We start from the raw sequence: 17201 nt of genomic DNA on the forward strand, positions 1-17201 counted from the left end.
GATCTGGGCAGCGCCCAGCACGACAGGGCCCTGATCTCAGCCGGGGTCTGGGCAGCGCTCAGCGCCCTGATCCCGGCCACGGTCTGGGTGGCGCCCGGCCCGATGAGGACTCTGATCTTTAGGCACAGTTGCAGCACAGACAACAAATCACAATGGTGCTAACGGTACATGGCACAGGACCATGGGCTCAGAGGCCAGGCACATAGTTCGGGTTTGTGAGGAGGCAGCGTGATGTGTTATTTGCCCCAGGGGATGTTTGGGGTCAGAGCTAAGGTTATTCTCATAGAAGTTATAAGGATAGGGGGTGTCTGTCACCATGGTGCCCTCAGTGTCTCATTTAATCTGCACCACGAAGTGCGCGGTGACAGTGCGACTGGTTTGGTGTCACTGCAACACCCCCACCCTTGTGCTAAGCCTGGGCCCTGGAGCAGTCAGCATCTCAGCTATAGGGCCTGGCTGCATGAAGGGGGTTTGCCGTGAATTGTGCCATTTACTCACCTTTCCCATTGCACCGGTGCAAGAGCTGCTTTACCCAGTGCTGGGAGAGGGGGAGGTTCACATGGCACTAGTGCAAGGGGGGAGGACCCGGGGGGGCATGTTATGGCTGCACTGGGGGGTGGCAGACTCTAAATATCCTCTCAGGGCCCTGGTAACAGAGGCACCTGAAGCCACCCATGGGGTGATGGGACGGGCTGTGAAGGCCAATTGTAGCACTCCCCCCCATTTCCTCCTCCTCCCTCAGGCAGCGACTGGGAACCACAGGAGTCACACGAGGGCACAAGCCCAGCCTGACTTGAGTGGGGGGGTTTCTTCTCCCCAGCAGGGCTCAGACTAACTTCCTCTCACTTCCCAACCAAGCCCCCTCCACCCCAGTTCTGCACGGTCCCGAATCCCACGCACCCCACTCCCCCACAATCCCACGCAGTGCTAGGCCCCAGACACCCCAGGGCCCCATTTCCTTCTCATGGATCCAGCAGCCCCCCCCATCCTAAGCCCCACGTCCTCACTCCATGTAGCCCCATTCCTCACTGTGCACCCCCATGCTCCATTCATGCACCAACTCCCCCATACCCTCAGCACACCCCCAGCACCCCAATTCCTCTGCATGCACCCCCACAGCCCAGTGCATGCAGCCTGCACCTCCATCCTCCTCCCTAGCTACGTACCCCCACGCCCCAGGGCACCCCCAGACCTCATACCCCCTCCCCCTTCGGACCCCTGCACACACCCCTCCCCCCGGGGATCCCCGCTCGCCGCAGACGCCCGCACAAGCCCGAACTTGTCCGCGCGGGGGCGGGGCGGCGCTGACGTCACGGCCCAGGGGGCGGCGCGAGCCTCGAGCCCCGGGAGCGGCTGGAGTCCGCGCGCGACTTGTTGTGGCTTTTGCTTGTCCCGGTGCAGCTGAGCTCGCCGCGCACAGTCGGAGCCTCCGCGGGACCCAGCGACCCCCGAGCCGCGCCGGGAGGGTTCATGCAGCTGCAGTAAGTGAGGCCGGGGCAGTTGAGCAGGGTCCGGAGGCGGCGAGGCGCGGGAGGCGGAGGCAGGTGCCCGCGGCACATGGCGATTGTTTGGTGCCGGCCGGGGACGCAGCCGGGGCGGGGCCCGGTGTCTTGGCTCAGTCCTGGGGAGGGGGCAGTGGCCGGGGCGTGGGGCGGTGTTGGGGGGCCGCGGGGCAGGGATTGATAGCAGAGCTGGGACTCGGGGGGCAGTGCCTGGGGGCCGGTGCCTGTGGATGGGGGGGGCAGGTGCCCAGCCTCCCTCGCCACCCCCAGATCTCTCCTGGAAAACGGGATTTTGCAGCCTCCCCTGGTTGCCCCCAAACCCGCTGGACTGAGCCGGGCCGGGACCTGCCGGCGGGAGGGGGGACGGGTCCCGTCGGGGCTGCTCGGGTTTGTTTACAAACATTGCTTTCCCCCCCCCAGCCAGCTCTGCGGCGACCCCTGGTGGGGAGCGCGGGTCCCTGCGCCCCGGAGGGGGCGGCCGCGGTCCCCCTGCCTGGGTCCCTCCCGCTGCCCCCCTGACCGTCCCGTCCCTTGCCCGCAGAGCTCACCGAGCGCCATGGCCAGAGCACCGCAGGAGGGGAGCCGCGCTCAGCCGACAGCCGCCCTGCCCGGGGACCCAGCCTTCCTGCTGGGGGGGGCGGTGGCCGTGCCGCCCGCCGTCTGCCCGGGCAGCCTCGCCCTGCCACCCCGGCTGAACTGCAGCCTGTGCCCCAACGGCCCCGCTCCCTGCTCGCTCTACCGCTGTGTCCGGGGGCCGGAGCCCCCCCGGCGCTGGGACGCCCCCGAGGCTGGCAGGACACATGGTGAGTCTCCCTGCCAGAGCCCCCTGCCCGACCGGGCATCTCGCACTAGACGGTGCCCCCCAGCACCCATGGGGGGCACCAGCATGGCCAGATGCTGTGGGGGAAGGGGCAGGAAACCCAGCAACTAGGGGATGTCCTGCCCTGGGCACCTGACCTCCTGTCCCCAGTCCCTAGAGGTCAGCTCCTGTCCTTAGGGCCCCCCCCTTTATAGCCCTAGCATCTGCGGGTTCCCACCCCTTCTCCCTGGGGGAGGGGACAGCTGCACCGTGTGGCTGCGGGTGCAGCCGCATCCTGCCCCCCATTTGCAGGTGCCAGTGGGTGCTGTACACAGCCTGTGGCCAGCGCAGGCTGGGTCCGGGCAGTGGTTCTGGGAGGGCTGCGCGTGTCCCTGGCACGGCGAGCTGGGCACACGGCTGCCCAGACCCGTTGTGGCGGGCGGCTCGTTCTCAGAGGCACCAGCTCTGGTTGTCTCCTCCCTAGACACGGACCCTTGGGAGCCCTGCAAGGTCACAGGCAGGGCAAGCGCCAGGCCCTGACCCGCCAACCCCAGGATGAGGGCAGCCTGGGAGAATGGTCTGACTCACCCATGCAGCGCTGCTGAGCTTGGGGGGGGGGGCAACCCAGATACCCCCAGCCAGTCCCCCCCTTCCGCCCCAGTACAGTTTCACGAGCCCCAAAGGGAGAGGTCCATTGTCACCCGTCGTGCAGGCTGATGCACTAGCAGAGCCGGGGGCGGGGGGGGAGCATGCTCCCTTGTCCTGCGCTGGTCCCTGGATTTTCCTGCAGGGCAGCTCCCCCTGCACCCCCAGCTGCCGCAGACCATTCGCTGTGGCCCTGCTAGCCCCTGCCGGAGAACTTCCCGAGGCGGCTCCGAGTCGCTGCGCTGCCCCAGCCTGGCCGGCTCTGTGTCACCATCCGGCTGGACCTCCGGCTCCCCGCTGGCATGGAGCTGAGACACCTCGTGTATGAGTAAACAGTGCAGGGCCGCGGACCGCACTGCTGACTCATGGCTCTCCTCCCTGCAGGAGCCAGCAGGCTCGCTTGGCTAACGAGGGGCTGCTCGTTAGCAGGCAGGAGGCAAGGAGCCGGGCAGGCAGATGGCAGAGTGTGATCGTGGGGACGGGGAGATTGACCCGGGCAGCTCAGTTGGGTAGACAAGCTCGGGCATGTCCCAGCCGGGCAGAGTTTGATTCTCTGCAGGGCTCCCCCGGGTGAGTCTCCGTGGGCAGTGCCGCTCTAGGCTGGGCATGGGGCAGGTCTGTGACCCCGTCCCCAAGCTTGGCACTACAGGTGCCAGGGTCCCTGAGCAGTGACCGAGGGGGGGAGACACGGCCAGGGCAGCCACACGTGCCCGTTGCTGAGCTTGGGCCAGGGGTCGTTCGAAATATGCATCCCGCAGATCAGCCAGGAGATAGGGCTACTGAGCCCCTGGCCGGGGGCTGCCCCCACCCCCCCGTCCATGGGAATTGTTCTGGGCTTTCCTGTTGACAAGCACTGGGGCCTGTGTCTGTCGGGAGCCGTATCCTGGCCCGACCCCTCTGGGCCCCACGCCAGCACTGGAAGTGAGACCTCAGCAACCATGCACTGGCCGGGCTCCGCTGCCAGCCCTGCTGTCCCCATGGGCAAGGGTCAGAGCCCCCCCCCCCCAACCTTCTGGGGAAGGTCCTGCCTGGGGGAGGGAGCTTGGGTGGGTGCTGGGCTCACGTCTTTCCTGGGAGGGGCTGTTGGGGCACCTGCCCTGCAGCCTGCCTCCCCCCCCGACCACTCAGCTCTGCCCCCCCACAGGAGAGCTCCAGCCCATGCAGGATGAGGGCCCCAACAGGGAGCATCCCCCCACCGAGCCAGCCCCAGAGGGCACAGTGTCCAACAGTGGCCTCCCTGGGGAGCCCCTGCACCCGGAGCATGCACTGGGGGCCCAGCTGCGGTGCATGGGCGATGCCTTCCACCAGGCCCATGAGAGGCAGGTGAGTCCCAGTGAAGAGACCTGGGTGTGGGGGGAGCCTGGGCTGGGGGTGGGGACCCTTGAAGGGAATTTGTCCAGCCTGGGGGGGGCTCTGGCCTTGCGGCTGGGGCTGTGAGCTCAGGGCAGAGGGGCCCAGCTTCTGTTGGAGTCACGTGCTCCTGGCGAGGGCAGGGTCAGCCCGGGATGCCCCTTGCCGGGGGGGGGGGGGGGCTGGAAAGGGTTAATGGCTCTCCCAGGGAAATAGATGCAGTAATAGAACCCAGGAGTCCCCTCCCAGAGCCAGGGCTCGGACCCCCCCTCACCCCGCAGGCTTGCGCTGATCCCGCCCCAGGCATGGGAATCTCACACACACACACACACACACATACCCCTGTGCAGAAGGGGAGGCTGGGCCGGGCGGTTGGGCAAGCGAGCGGCTGAGTCACGCGCTATAAATAGCCCTGGGTATATAAGGCCATGGAGCGAGGCGGGAGCTCAGCGGGCAGGGACAGGCAGCCCAGCGTAGCCACCCCCGCCGCGCGCCCTGTGGCAGGGCGCCCTGACCGCCCCCGGGCAGCGGCGGGGCTGGGTGCTGCTCACGCAGGGGGCTCCTGCCAGCCTGGGCACCCCAGGGATTTAGGAAAGAGGCAGCCAGCCCTGCTGGAGCCTGGTGGCCGTGCCAGAGGGCTGAGCCCTGGGTGGAGGCGGGGGGGGGTCCTCCCGCGGCTCTAACTTGGCCTCTCTCCGTCCCGCAGTGGCAGGAGCGGCAGTGGCAGGGAGCGCTCTGGGCCCGTTTCTGCCACTTCGTCTCTCAGCTGCTGGGCGCCTTCTACAACATGCCCATGGACGTGATGCCGGAGCTGCAGCCCAACTAGCTCCTTGTGGGGCTGGAGCCGGGGGGGAGGCCCCCCCCGCGTGGACTGCGGAGCCGCTTGGCAAAATGTAGCAACTTCCAGAGCTCATAGCACCCCCACCACCCCGGCAAGCCATGGCCCCTGCAGGCTGGGCCCCAGGCTGCTGCCCCCCCGGGCACCCACTGTCTATTTATTTATTTATTTTCGAGTACTGACTGGGAGCCCCACAGTGCAGGGCCCCATAGCGGGGAGCGGCCCCCGCAGGCTCCCCCCACTGTTCCTCAGGGAGCGCCACGCAATTGTGACAGGGGGCGGACATGCATGTGACGGCCGCAGGCATTGCCTCTGCCTCACCCCCGACTCCCCTCAGGACAGCGGGAAGAGCTGGGCTCCGGCAGTGGCAGGGAGGGCAAACTCTGAAGTGGGCTCAGCCAGCCGTCCTGCTGCTTCCTCCCCATGCCGTGGGCAGCCTGAGGAGTGGGGGGGGCCCCGCCTGTCCCGTTGCCTCCCCACGCACAGCTTGCTGCTGTGGCTCCGGGCATGGCCAGCCCTGAGCCCGGCGCTGCGCCCAGAGCAGGGGGGGCCTTGGCAGGGGCGGCAGGAGCACTGTAAATACTGTACATAGTGACACTGTACAGGGAGAGGTGTTGTATATACAGACCGGTACCGGGCCGTGCTGTACATAGGGGGACACTGTACATACGGGGACACGCTTGCTGTACATGAGCAGTGACTTTGGTTTTCTACGTTTCCTTTTCAATAAAACTGGATTTAAGCAAAGAGGCCTCTGTGTCACTCCCAACCACAGGAGATCCCCGGCGCCCTCGGACTGGCCGCTCGCAGAGGCTATTTCAGAGCTAAGTCAAGGCCAATTTTAGAACAGGAAGCCAGAGGCTGACTTGGCCCACCCAGGGCCCCTGCCCACAGAGCCAGAGCTGGGTGTGGAAAGGGAACAGCTGCCAGGGGCCTCTGGCACCATTCCTGCAGTGCTGCACCCCTGCCCACCAGAGCAACCCAGCCACCTCCACTCCATGCCTGACCCCACCTCACGAGGGCCAGGGAACAACAGGCCCCCACAGGGCCAGTGGGCTCTGTCCGAGCTCCTGTCCAGCAGCACGACACAAGTGGGGGGGCATGTGGAAAGCAGCAGTGCCACCCCTGCCCTCGGCCCCCTGGCAGCCCAGGATCTCCACAGCATGGCCAGTCCTGGCACAAGTGAGCCCAGCCCACTCCCAGGGAAGTGCCACTTAGCTGAGCTATTTCAGTCTTAAGTGCTTCCCCTGCACCCCCCAGCCCCACACCAGGAGGCTGGGCAGCCTGCCCTGCACCGGCCTGGTTGTGCCCTTTCCCCTGAGCAGTGGCTCAGAGTGGATGCACAGAGGCAGTTTCCCCCGCAGCAGGGCAAAGCAGGACCCATGCCAGCAGCCGCTAAGACCGAGGGGGCCTGGGCCCAGCAGCACTGGGCAGCTTGGTGTGACAAGCCGCCTGCCACCGCTTACAGCAGCGCAGCCAGGGAGAGGGGGCTCCCGCCCTGGAAGGAAAAGAGCCAGCCTGGGAAGAAGAGAGTTTATTCGAGAGCCCAGGAGAACACACAGAGGGATTGCTATATCCCCATCCCACTGCCCTGGCACAGGGCTGCGCCCCGCAGCACGCGTGGGGGCCATGCCTGTGGTGGCTGGAGGGGAATGTGGTGCAAGCAGGCTCCAGCGGCACCACGCCACGGCTGGCCAGGCACTGCAGGGAGGCTCCAGGGGCACCGGGTGGTGAACTGAAGCTGAAGGCCGACACGCTGGCTCCAGGCTCAGTGGGGACCCAGGCATTCAACGACCCCGTTCCCTTTGATGCCATCGAAGAAGAAGAAGTTGTTGTGGGGTGGATCCCGCTGGGAGAGGGCCTGGGGGTAGGGTGGGGGGGAAGGGCGTTGTTACAGCCTGGCTAGTGCCAAAATCCCAGCTCCAGGAACCCCCGCACCCCCCTCGCCAGAAGCTTCTATGGGCAAGTCCCTCACCACACACGGGCAGCTCCTGGGGGGGAGGGGGGGAGAAGCTTCACCTGGGGCACATGCCCCCAATCACAGCCAGCAGGTGAACTGGGGGCACGTGCCCGCTCACGCTGCTTTTCACCTGGCCCCAGGAGCAGAGGCTGTTCCAGGACAGGGTAACAGGGAAGCCAGAGCAGCAGTGGAGGGGGCCCTGCAGCCAGCAATACCCATGTCCAGAACCCATGGACAGCTGAGCACCCTGTGGGGGGGGGCAGAGCGTGGGGGCGAGCGCAGCAGGGAGCAGCCCCTGCACAGGGGCCAGGAGGTCGGGCAGGGGCCCAGCAGCTGAAGCAGCACTAATCCCGCTGCAGAGCGGCTCTCAGCCAGGGGAGTTTGGAGACAGGGCCCCCCTTCCTCCCAAGCACAGGCCCACAGGCAGCCCCCAGGAGAGGCAGGGAGCCGAGGACACAGCAAGTTGGTGGCAGGCTGGGACTCACCCAGCAGTCCTGACCCCCAGCCTCCCTGCACCCCTCCCAGCCGACTGACCGGAGCAGAGGGGGCAGGAAGAGGAATCCCCTCCCCCGAGCTGCCAGCCAGGCCCCTGGTCCCAGCAGAGCAGTGCAGCTGGAGCTCAGACAGGACAGTCACAGCCAAGGCTGCTGGAAGACAGCAGCACCCAGGGGCCCAGAGGGAGGGCCCCCAACTGGCCGTGCCTCGTGCAGGGTGAGGGCAGCAAGCTTCCAAGCAAGCTGGGCTGGGCGGGGATTCCAGACACACCCAGCCCCAGGAATGCTCATGGCTCCCAGGCCCGAGCAGCAGGCTGCTGCCCAGCAGCTGTGCCAGGCAGCTGGGAGGGGGCGCTGGGGCACAGAGCCTCCACACGGCCCACAGTGGGAGAGGGCCACCTCCGCGCAACAGCCTTTCCTGGTCCCCACCAGTTCTGTCTGCACAAGCAGGGGAAATGGGAGGGCTGGGAGCCAGGACTCCTGGGTTCCATCCCCTGCGCTGGCAGGGGACTGGGGCCTAGTGGTTACAGCAGGGGGGGGGCTGGGAGCCAGGACTCTTGGGTTCTATCCCCAGCTCTGGGAGGGGAGGAGGGTGTAATGGTTAGAGCGGGGGGGGGCTGGGAGCCAAGACACCTGGGTTCTATTCCAGCTCTGAGAAGGGAGTGGGGTGTAGTGGTTAGAGCAGGGAGCCAGGACCCCTGGGTTCTATGCTGACTCTGCCACTAGCTTCCTGTGTGATGGAGGGTAAATTCCTCCCCTGCCATGGCTATACTACCTCTGTCAGACAGCTGGGCCTAGCCGCACACCCATTACCTTGACGACCTCCTGTCCCAGGACCCCTCCAAGCACTGCACAGACAGGAGCCATTTCAGAGAAGGAATAGCTGGGAGAAGCACACACAGCAGGTTAGTGCCTGAGGCGCTCGGCTGGCTCAGCACCCTGAGTCCCAGTGCCAACGTGGCACCAGCTGCCCCATGCCCAGGGAGTGACCAGACCAGCCACCCAGACTTCCAGCCCTGGCACTGACAGCCCGGCCTGAGGGTCAGTGGCCCAGGCACGGAGCCCAGTGCAAGGGAGGCGATGGGTGACCCTGCCAGGCAGAGGGAACGCCGGAGGTCTGCAGAGAGCATATCTGGTAGATCCAGCAGTGAACACCCCTAGGCTGGAGCAGAGAACCAGAGCGAGGACTGAGCTAAGGGGGAAGCATCAACCGGCCCAACCCCCAGATCTGGGAGGGGCCCTGAGAGATGGGAATGGTGGGCAGGGGTGCAGTGAGACGGGCCATAGCCAGAGGGGTTGAGTAGTGGGCCCAAGATACACCCCAATGCGACCAGGCCTGGGGGGTCCAGGGCCTTCAGGGGGGGAGCAATGAGCAGCCATCACTGCCAGGAGCTCATCAGCCACACGGGTGTCTTGTCCCAGCCCCTCACATGCTGCACGCAACCCTTCTAAAAATAGGGCCAGACATATCTGCCGTGTGCCCGGGCACATTCTCGCCATTCCTGCCGGTGCACAGCAGCCTGTGCCTTCCAGGCCAGCGTGTGGCAACATGCAGGCGCGGTGGGATTTTCAGTCTGAAATGAATCCGGGGGCGCAGGGAGGGTCCTTCCAGCCCACACATGAAGGGACGGCAGGGTCAGGGGGTGGGAGTCGTGCCCCCCCATCCCCCTGCAGCATCTGCCCTAGCCCCCACATCCCCACTGGTCCAGCCCATCAGTCTCCGCCCGGCCCAGGTACCCGAGTCTCTCCCATGTGCTCAAGGCTGACTGGGGCCATCTCTGCCCCAGCTCCAAAGCTTCAGCTGGGCCATCTCAGCCCATGGCGTCACTGCCCCGGGGCCCCTCCGCCCAATGGGGCAGTTCCCTGGGTTAGGACGTCTGGGACGTGTCCAGCCCTCGTCCGGCTGGTGCTGGGGTCTCCCTGGAGCTGCAGAGATAGGGTCGCAGGCAGCCCAGGAGAGCAGGGAGGAGCCGAGCCTTCCCAGCAGCCCATCCATCCCTGTCAGACCGACGCAGCCAAGCAGGGCAGGACAGGCAGCGCACGAGACGACCCGGGCAAGGGAGCGGAGCCCAACCAGGCGCGGTCGGGAGGCTCTGTGCTCACCCACAGGGCGACGCAGCCAGACGGCTCAGGTCACTGCTAATGCAGAACTGCGGCTGCCCAGAGGGGATCAGAGCCAGGTTAATGATCCTGCGACAAGCTCCTCGCTGTGGGGCTTGCGCAGCACTGCAGACAGCGGCATGGCCCCATGCTGGGCCCAGACCATGGGAGGGCTGGTCTGCAGCAAGCATCCCCCTCACAGCACAGCGAGGAGGCTCTGAACCCCGGCAGAGCTGGTACAGGAAAGGCAATTTCATCCCCCAGAAATCCCTGCGCCCACGGAAGAGAGAGGCCAAGACATCCTCTGGAGCCAGGCAGCTACTCACAGGCCAGACACAGCCCCCAGGTGCTTCACAGACTCCAGTTTTCAGTCTAGTACCTGTGGGCACATGCAAGCTCCAGTGCCTGACGCAGGGCAGCCCCCCGGGGATGCAGCGGGGACACATGGGGTGTGTGGGGGTGTCTGGCAGACAGGCCCATTGGACAGACACTTTCTTTGGGACCCGCTTTGCTCCTGTTCACACGTGGGCAGCGAGGAGCCCCCAGCGTGGACAGTGGTCCCTGGCCAAGGGAAAGTTCTCTCCCAAGGCTGGGACTGAAGCACGTGCTGGGCCCCAGGCCCAATCCCAGCTCAACACCAGACTGCAGGGAAACCAGCGCACCTGACGAAGTCATCGGGCAGCAGGCCCGCACCGACGCCCAGGGAGTCCAGCACCTCATTTCGCATCTGCAGCAGAAGCTCGGCGTCTTCGGCATAGCTCTCTGGCAACGGGTCCCTCCCTTTATCCGCCCGGAACTTCAGCAGCACTGGGGGGAAAGAGGCGGAGGTCACAATCCCGATCCCTGGGGCCGTGCTCGTTACCCTCGCCGGTAACCAACGAGATTCCTCAGTGAGCTTCTGGCTGGGGAGACCTTTACTGCACTGGGGCCGAGAAAAGCGCTAATGGGAGAATCTAGAGCACACTCCACTTGCAGTAAAACCTGCTGCTACAGATCCTGTGCACACTCGAGCACATTGGCACAGCCGCCCCGTGCCTGGCCAGAGAGACACATGCACACGGTTCATGACAGGTGAAGGCAGCCTGGACCAGTGGACAGAGCTCTGGCCTGGTGGTCAGGAGGGACAGGACCTATTCCCAGACACCTTCCTCATCAGACCTGTTTGGTTGGCAAGAGAGGATTGGCTGCCTGTGTCATGCTGGGCACACGGTGCCCTGATCTCGGATGGCAGGGGCACTGCCAGTAGCAAATAACTCAGGGGAGACATGGCAAGAGGCCAGGCCTAGTGACCTGAGCACAGGGCTGGGGCATGACTCTCCCCTCGCTGGCTTGCTGCATGCCCTATCTGTAAAACAGGGACACGCTCACTGTCCGCCGGGGTCCCCCAAGCAGAAGAGCTACGCAGAGAGCTTTGGGAAGGCAGCGCCGCCAGCCGGACAGGTTCTCATTAGAGCCGCAGCTTCACCTGGCTCGATGCTGCCCTGGAACAAAACCATTCAGCAGCCGTGCTCCCCGCCCAACCCCCTCCCAGCACATCGGTGCCAGAGCGCCACGGTCACTGCCACAGGGCAGCTCTGGGGCGCTTCCCAGCATTCTCTGAAGGCTGGTTCTCTCCTCACCCGGCTCGTTGCTGTTCACAGCCACCCCCCAGGCCAAAGCCCTTAGGTCTGGTCCGCTCGTTTATTTTGAGCTGTTGGCTCAGCAGGCAATAGAGCCGAGGGGTCAGTATAGGCCCAGCCAGCCATCTTCCCGGAGCCAAGGGAGCGACTCCCAGCCCAGCACAAATCACATCAGCAGATCCAGGAAGGGCAGAGAGCATGGGCAGCTTCTCAGCCTGGTGTTTATCTGGGCTGTCTGCCTGCCATCTGTGCAGTCTGCTCAGGCGCTAACGAGGGGGCAGGCTGGCACCGGGCGGCTACCTCCCCTGCCACATCTGACGGGATCCTGGGGGCTGCTAGGAAAGCAGCCAAGAGGCCCAGCATGTCTGCAATGACTTATGGTAAAGCAAACAGGAGCAGCGATTTTAACTCATCTTCTGGGAGCGTCAGCACTTTGCAGCTCACTAAAGACCAGCAGAGAAGAAAACCCCAAGAGCGAGCCAGGGCCCAGCCACCACTAACCCCTTACGGGGAGCCAGCACCCAGCAGAGCCGGGAACAGGGGTCCCAGCCACCACTAACCCCCCACCGGGAGCCAGCGCCCGCAGAGCTGGGAACAGGGGCCCCAGCCACCACTAACCCCCCACCGAGAGCCAGCGCCAGGCAGAGCCGGGAACAGGGGCCCCGGCCCCCACAAACCCCCCACCGGGAGCCAGCGCCCTGGACACCATTAACCCCCCACCAGGAGCCAGCACCAGGCAGAGCCAGGAACAGGGGCCCCAGCCATCACTAATCCCCCACCGGGAGCCAGCACCCTGCAGAGCCGGGAACAGCTCCAGTGAGTGCTGAATACCTAGGCCAATACAGAAGCACCATGTACCAGGCAGCGTGGCCTAATGGGGAGATTGATGGGACTGGAACTCAGGGATCCAAGAGTCTATTCTCAGCTCTGCCACTCACCAGTTGACTAACAATGGTCACTGCCTCTCTCAGTGCCTCAGTCCCTGCCCACTGTCTCCCTTGTGGGTTGAGACCGAGCTCTCTGGGGCAGGAACTCTCACTCATTCTCTGCCTGTGCAGCCCCTGGCCCCACGGTGCCCCTCTCAGTCTGCGCCCTGCCAGAACAAAGGAATACAAATGCGGCATAATCCATTCCCGTCCTATCCTGGCCTGCGAGCCCTGAGACAATTTGCCAATGACAGCCATGTTCTCCTATTGTTTGAGGTGTTTTGGGGACTGAACACGGATGAGCAGCACCAGTCAGAGGCCGAGTGCTGCCTGACAGCCAGCAGGAAAACAGTCTCCTGCGACGGACAGGGCAAGTCCCTCCCAGACTCAGCGGCAGCCTAAGCCGACCGCCCAGCGTCGGGCAGGCAGGCAGGCAGCGCTGGCTCTTTGGCCACAGCAGCAGCCAATGCAGCTCTGGAGGGAACAGGCCAACACTGGGGACAGCACGAGGCTTAGAGCCCTGCAACTCGAACACCTCCCCCAGAGCCTGACTCAGCAGCAGGAATCCTAGCCAGGCAGCCGGGAGGGGACGGGAGGCCTGGATACCTCTGAGAAGCCAGGAGAGGCAGGCGTGTCCTACGCCTGCAGCGAGCCCCAGCCCTGTCTTTACCCTCTGGGCGCCCTGCTGTGCGGGGGGGGAAGCAGGCGCTGCCAGGCGTGGGCAGGAGCTCACAGCCCCGGCTCTGGGGCAGAAGCGGTGCAGGCTATTAATCTGGGAGCCAGCGCTGGCTCACGTCACTGGAAAACCGTGCCTGGGGCCGTGGCTTCACCGAGACTGCAGCCCGTGTGGGCACCAGCACCTGAGCATGGCGCGCTGGAGGGAGAGGGCAGCGGGCAAACCACACGCTGGGGCCGGGCCAGTCCCTCTCAGCTGGCAGGGCGCTTCCGCTCTGGGGAGCGTGACTGTTTCCACGCTTGCCCGGGTATTTTTAGCTCACTGCTGTTATGGTAAACTTGCATTAACCTCAAAGCCAACAAATCAAAGCCAGCTCCTACCACAGGAAGTGCCGCGTGCTCGCTCAGCTGAGCGGGGCCTGGCGCTTCCTCGGCAGACTCTGGCGCTGACAGGCATGCTTGCCAGGCCTGCGCTGGGCAGGAACGAGCAGACACACCCCTGCAGGGCAGATCCCACTCCCAGCCGGATGCCGAGGCCCGAGCAAGCCAAGAGCGGGACAGAAGCAACTCTCTCTGGGAACAGCCGTCCCCCCAGGAGGAGAACGCAGCATTCAGAGAGCTCACGCCAGCCCAGCCAACGCCGGGGTGCGTGTGTGGGAGAATAAAGCCTCAGAGCCTTGCCCACTACGCACCCCGTGGGAGCTGGGCCTGTGGGCTCTTCACTGCAAGGATGGGGAAATCGAGGCACAGAATGGGGAAGCATCCTGCTCCCCAGCCCAACCCCTCTCCCAGGTGTCCCTTACCCTGGAGCAGGAAGTAGTCCGGGGCGGTGCGCTTCAGGGCTGCCTTTGCCTTCTCACTGCTCCAGTCGACTGCCAGTGCTTCCTTCAGCTGGCAGAAAACCACCCGCTGCAATGGGAAAGCCAGCATGAGAGGGGCAGGGAGCCCCCCTGCAACGTTCCCCCCACGGCATCCCGCCTCCGGAGAGCGGAACAAACAGGGAACAAACACCAGGACAGATCCTCACCGGCGTTTGCCCACGCAGCCCCACTGAGGTTGGGGGACTTTACACCACTGAGAATCTGGCCTTGCCCCCCAGACTGAAGGTCATCTAGCCAAGCCCCATACACCTCTCCCTCCCCTAGGCCCCAGGGTGGAGCGGGCACCCTCCAGGCAAGACGAGCACGGTGCGCGGGTCTTCTGCAGCAGGACGCCGTGCTGGGCCTGGGTATCCGGCTGGCTGTTGCTAGGAAGACGTTCCATGGTGGGGCGAGGATTCGCTGGTGGGCCTGGGTCTCGCCACGAGGATGCTCAGCCTATGGGGCTCAGAGACAGCAAATCGAACCCTGGCCAAGGGCAGCGCAGGGGAGGGGAACAAAGGCCATTTTCTTCTCCCTTGTGTCAGGCCAGGGGAGGAGATGCTGCTGCTTGTTCGTGCTGGGCTGCCACTGCCTAGCCAGCAGGCCGGCCCGACCCCCGAGCTTCCCGCCCAGGCTGGGCGAGCAGCCCGGCCACGCCGGCCCCGTGTTCAGTGTGAGGTGGAGGGACCACAGAAGATCAGGCGATGGAGGCAGAAGTGAGCTAGACAGCCAGCGCAGGGAGCCGAGTGCCTGGTCCAAAGCCTGCTGCAGGGGCAAGAGGCGGGGAAGAGCTATGAAGGGGTTAAGTGAGTAAAGTCTGCAGGGGCTTCTGCCAATCACCACCACTCCCGATCACGCACGTCCGGGATGCTAAGAGACCTACGCGGGGCTCTCTCTCGCCCCAGTTCCAGAGAGCAGGGCCACAGCCGGACAGGAACCTCGCTACAGACCTCTTGGGGTCTCCGAAAGCCCAACCTTTCACTCTGGCCAGCTGTGGCGCGCAATCTGCTCCAGCTGGACAGTCTCATGCACGCGCAGATGCGACGCAGGCTGCAGCCCCGCACGGAAGTGGCCCAGAGAAGCACCGGGGGCTACATGCAGCGCTGAGCACCAGAGGGACCACCACTGCACTCACAGCCGGATGCAAGATGCAGCACTGAGTGTTACAGGCTGAGCTACTACTCACAGCGGGACTGAATGCACAGCCTAACCCGGGGGAGGGATGCTGTCCAGGAATTAGCTCTGACCCTGGGAACGGGACAAGTCACTTGCGGGGGAGCCTCCCAGGCAGTCTCTCTCTGCAGCTCTCATGCCTCAGCACAATGCTGCAATGTACCAGCCCCCACAGTCGCCCCCAGAGCCCAGGGACTGGGCAGTCTGTCAGGCTGGGACAAGGGGGAGGTTTCAAGCCAAGCCTTGGGAGTAGAGCTTTAATGCCCGTCTGCCTAACTGCTCCCGCTAGAATCACTGGACAAACTCCCAGCCTCAGAGTTAGGCCAGTGCGAAGAGCTCCAGAAAATCCCACCCACTGCGCCCAGCTCCTGGGATGCAGTGTATAAACGGGGAGCAGAGCCCCAGGGCTCAGGCCACTAGTGTCCCAGAGAGCATCTGCCTCACGTGGTCGGATTAATTCTCAGGAGAACAGCTCATGCCTGGAAGGAGAGGGCAGGGGTATCCAGCCCCATTCTCAGAGCTCAAGGGAGGCTGGTAGTTACTGAGGAATTTTATTATCATCCTCCTTCAGAGATTCTAGGGGACCATTGTGATCCTCGAGTCTGAGCTCCTGCAAACACAGGCCAGAGGCTTCTGCGTCCCAGCCAGAACATCTGGCTGAGCTAGAGAGGGTCTTCCAGACAGAGACGCCCAGTCTTGGTGTACGAGCTCAAAGGGCCCCCATGCCCCCAGAACACTGGTTCCAACACTTCATTCCCCACCTCCCTGTTTTTGCCTAACTGCAGGAGAACACACGTGCAAGCTGCCTTGCGCCTCCCTGCACAGCACATCTGGTTACACAAAGGAAATGCGATGCCAAGGAGCTCCCGTTTCTCTGGCACCCCAGCGGCCGAGCGCAGCACTGCAGACTCCCACCCTCCCAGGCCCTGGCTGCATTCAGACTTGCGGCAGGGGAGAGAAACGGGCGGTGGAGTGACTGTGAGGTGACCCCATCCCCGCTCCATCGGAGGGCACATGACCCTCAAAGCAACACCAGCCAGATCACAAGAAACGCAGAGGAGAGACGACCCTCCAAACAAGAGAGGAGGCCTCGCCTCGCCAAGCAGCCCTAAACCCAGCTTGCCATGTTTTGTCACTGGGGGAAACTGCCCCCGCAGTCACCCTCCAGGCTGCTGCTGGCGCACTGCAGGCTTGGGAATTTGCAGCAAAGCCACCAGAGAAGGTGCAGGAAGCACCGGGTTCCCCCGCAGGCCTTCAGATCCATATTCCCCGGAGGAGACTCGTCCCAGGCATCGGCATGCTGGACACTCTCTAAAGGAATCCGCTGCATCCTAACACTGATCTGACACGGATCGGAATCCCAGCTCGATTGGGGGAGGACGACAGCTGGCTAGCAGTGGCATCTGGGGAATACTCCCAGATCTCCCGATCTGGCCCAGCTGGGGCGAGGTGCACTACACGCCCCCCGACTGACAAGCGAGAGAAAGGGACACAAAAGGCCATTAAGCTGCTTGCATTCTCCCCATAGCCAGATAAAGCTGGGGGATTTCCACTTCCAGCTGCAAGTCCCTAACAATGGCCAGGCCCCAGGCTTTTACATGTGAAAGGCTCTGCCCTCCCCCACCCCCTTCCTCCCAAGCCACCCTCCCGATTACACAGGGGCTTAGCAATCAGCTGACAGCAGCAACAAGGCAGCTTCTGGCCCTGGCGTTAGGGTGGGAGCAGAAGGCTTGGGGTACCAGTCTAGTTACAGCAGGGCGCAGCGGTGCCTTCCACCCACACAGCTGTTCCCAGACGGGAAGGGGAATGACCTATTGCAGTACAGTGGTATCCATGCTAAGGACTGTTCCCGAACGGGTGAAAATCCCTCCCCAACCAAAGTGGGGGAGCAATTGGGACCTAACTCCCCCAACACGCTATTCCAGGCGGCTGGATCCAGAAGCAACATTTTAGACACCAACTCAGGGACCCTGCCATTCAAGGGGCGCGGCCGCTGACCTGGGCCGAGGCCAACGAGCCTCATTTATCACACACTGAGACTGGCTTCTCAATAGCCCAGCCTGACAGAACAAACACGAACACACAGCTGGGAAATTCCACAGCAAGTTTCTGGCTCGGGGCCATTTTCTCGTGGGGAAGAAAACTCTGCAGCCACCTTACACTTCCTTCACTCGCAAACACCTCCCAAGATCATCTGCACGTACATTACCCATGGCATCCACCCGTGGCTCTGGCCAACTTGGGCTGCCTTACGTTATCA

At 64.1% G+C, this 17201-nt stretch overlaps 2 protein-coding genes across 3 annotated transcripts in view; one reads left to right on the forward strand and one right to left on the reverse strand.

Moving 5' to 3' along the window:
• Positions 1 to 5881, forward strand: LOC115642958 (predicted GPI-anchored protein 58). The gene is made up of 4 exons (XM_030546667.1): positions 1 to 1481; positions 2044 to 2305; positions 4091 to 4269; positions 5003 to 5881. Exons 1-4 carry the CDS (start codon positions 1041 to 1043, stop codon positions 5120 to 5122), a joined length of 1002 nt encoding a protein of 333 aa, XP_030402527.1. The 5' UTR covers positions 1 to 1040; the 3' UTR covers positions 5123 to 5881.
• Positions 5308 to 17201, reverse strand: part of SAE1 (SUMO1 activating enzyme subunit 1) — a 24597-nt gene continuing 12703 nt past the window's right edge. Inside the window, exons 6-9 of one of the 2 annotated variants that reach the window (XM_030546666.1) lie at positions 13712 to 13817; positions 10351 to 10495; positions 8402 to 8471; positions 6808 to 6995 (exon numbers count right to left, since the gene is read on the reverse strand). In XM_030546666.1, the coding sequence (XP_030402526.1) occupies positions 6903 to 6995; positions 8402 to 8471; positions 10351 to 10495; positions 13712 to 13817 (414 nt within the window). In that variant the 3' untranslated portion in view covers positions 6808 to 6902. Of the gene's footprint in view, positions 6996 to 8401; positions 8472 to 10350; positions 10496 to 13711; positions 13818 to 17201 lie in introns of both variants that reach the window. The other variant, XM_030546665.1, reaches the window with a different exon arrangement.

This window comes from Gopherus evgoodei, unplaced genomic scaffold, assembly GCF_007399415.2.
Source record: "Gopherus evgoodei ecotype Sinaloan lineage unplaced genomic scaffold, rGopEvg1_v1.p scaffold_48_arrow_ctg1, whole genome shotgun sequence".
Taxonomy (NCBI): Eukaryota; Metazoa; Chordata; order Testudines; family Testudinidae; genus Gopherus; species Gopherus evgoodei.